The sequence below is a fragment of the Notolabrus celidotus genome, chromosome 23, assembly GCF_009762535.1.
Source record: "Notolabrus celidotus isolate fNotCel1 chromosome 23, fNotCel1.pri, whole genome shotgun sequence".
NCBI lineage: Eukaryota > Metazoa > Chordata > Actinopteri > Labriformes > Labridae > Notolabrus > Notolabrus celidotus.
In genome coordinates, this window is record NC_048294.1 from 167,436 (window position 1) to 169,935 (window position 2,500).

General features: G+C 39.8%; 1 protein-coding gene across 1 annotated transcript in view; it reads right to left on the bottom strand.

Moving 5' to 3' along the window:
* Window positions 1–390: 390 nt before the first annotated feature.
* Window positions 391–2,500, bottom strand: part of LOC117807843 (F-box only protein 41-like) — a 15,720-nt gene continuing 13,610 nt past the window's right edge. The window contains exon 18 of the mRNA XM_034677253.1: window positions 391–1,614. Within this exon, the coding sequence (XP_034533144.1) occupies window positions 1,552–1,614 (63 nt within the window). The 3' untranslated portion in view covers window positions 391–1,551. The remainder of the gene's footprint in view (window positions 1,615–2,500) is intronic.

The window sequence follows — 2,500 nt, forward strand, 5'->3', positions numbered from 1 at the left end:
GTTGGGGTTGACGTTAGGGTTGACGTTAGGGTTGACGTTGGGGTTGACGTTGGGGTTGACGTTAGGGTTGATGTTAGGGTTGACGTTAGGGTTGACGTTGGGGTTGACGTTAGGGTTGACGTTGGGGTTGATGTTAGGGTTGACGTTAGGGTTGACGTTAGGGTTGACGTTGGGGTTGACGTTAGGGTTGACGTTAGGGTTGACGTTGGGGTTGATGTTAGGGTTGGGATTGGGGTTGATGTTAGGGTTGATGTTAGGGTTGACGTTGGGGTTGACGTTGGGGTTGATGTTGGGGTTGATGTTAGGGTTGACGTTGGGGTTGGGATTGGGGTTGGGGTGTTTTCCTATGATTTAAAATCTAGCTAAACAAAAATAAATCAAGGACAAAGGTTTTTTGTGGAGAAAGGTTTTAATGGGAAGAACTGAGTTTTATCAAAAAGGAAAAGTTTGACTGAAAATGCATAAAGACACGAAGACATTAAAGTATTCAAAGGTTGCTCTAAGGTGAATTGATATGAACTAACAGTGCACTTAAGGAAGAGGGGTTCATGCTCTTTATCAGGCTTTGTTCTTCCCTCTGATAGCTGACGTGATGGAGCTCAAAGAAAGGTGTGATGTGGAAGATGTGATTTCTCTATTTATAATTACAAACGGCGTGAGGCGGTCTCATCCTGGAACTACTGCAACACATGTTCATGACAAAATGTACAGGTTTGCTCACATTTAATATTGAATTCAAAGTTTGAGCTTAGCACAACACCACCTCTTCAAATACGAAAACATGGCTGTGCATCGTTAAGTGAAGTAAATGAATTCTAACAGGTGACTGATGAAAGAATTGAGGTTTTGTTGGTTTAGACTCAGGACTAGTATCAGGGACTTTAGTCAGGTCCAGAATTACTCATTTGTTGAAGGAATTATTAACATGTATTTAACTGTAGACCTGAAGGTCTTTAAAGCTCTACTACCTGGATGTAAAGGAGCACAGGTGATGATGTCATCAGGTAGTGGGCGTGGTTTGTCAGTATGTTGATCTAGTAAATGGAGATATGCAGACTCTGGGATCTCATGTTTAGCCGTGTTTAATAAAGTCTGAGTGTTTCCTCCTCATGTTTTTAACGTTGCGTTGTGTTTCAGACCCTGCAGGGAGTTTTGATCTCTTCATTTAAAGTTAATTAAAATGTTTGAATCTGATTAAAAGCCCCTGATGAGCTCAAACATGCAGCCTCACTTCCTCCTGGACCCTGTGTCACTTCTCCTGTGTGATGTTGTTGTTCTGTATCATTGTGCTTCATTATTTTCATGATTCGTTAAAGCTCGTGTTAATTATGTCAGCCACAAACCGGACTCACAGGTATCATGTATTCTAGCCCTACGTCACACGTGTAGGCACTTCACTGCTTCCTGGTGAGGGGGGGGGGGGGGGTGAACAGTCCACTTTAAGGGGTTAAGGGTCACAGAGTGCATAATATAAATAAAGGTCCTCACATACAGAAGTGTGTGTGTGTGTGTGTGTGTGTGTGTGTGTGTGTGTGTGTGTGTGTGTCGAGGTCAGCAGAATCCTTGGGCTTTAACCTTTAGGACGTCGCAGAGACCGGGCCGCTTCTGAAGAACCTGAAGAACAAATCACAGAGGAGGTTTTAGGATTTCAGGGGTGTTTCATTTAAATCTGTTAGCTCTACTTCATAATGAACATCATGATCCAAGCAACAGAATGAGATCAAAGCGATAGAATGAGATCAAAGCAATACAATGAGATCAAAGCAATAGAACGAGATCAAAGCGATAGAATGGGATCAAAGCAATACAATGAGATCAAAGCAATAGAATGAGATCAAAGCAATAGAATGAGATCAAAGCAATAGAATGGGATCAAAGCAATAAAATGACATCAAAGCAATAGAATGAGAACAAAGCAGTAGAATGAGAACAAAGCAATATAATTAGATCAAAGCGGTAGAATGAGATCAAAGCAATACAATGAGATCAAAGCAATAGAATGAGAACAAAGCAGTAGAATGAGAACAAAGCAATATAATTAGATAAAAGCGGTAGAATGAGAACAAAGCGATAGAATGAGATCAAAGCAATAGAATGAGAACAAAGCAGTAGTATGAGATCAAAGTGATAGAATGAGAGCAAAGCAATAGAATGACAGCAAAGCAATAGAATGGGATAAAAGCAATAGAATTAGATCAAATAAATAGAAAGAGATCAAAGCGATAGAATGAGATCAAAGCAATAGAATGACATCAAAGCAATACAATGAGATCAAAGCGACAGAATGAGAACGAAGCAGTTTAATGAAGGTAAAGCAGAAGAATGAGATTAAAGCAGTAGAATGAGATAAAAGCAATAGAAAGAGTTTCAAGCAATATACTGAGATCAAAGCGATAGAATGAGATAAAAGCAACACAATGTGATCAAAGCAATAGAATGAGATCAAAGCAGTAGAACAAAGACAAAGCTGTAGAATGATATCAAAGCAATTAAATGAAGG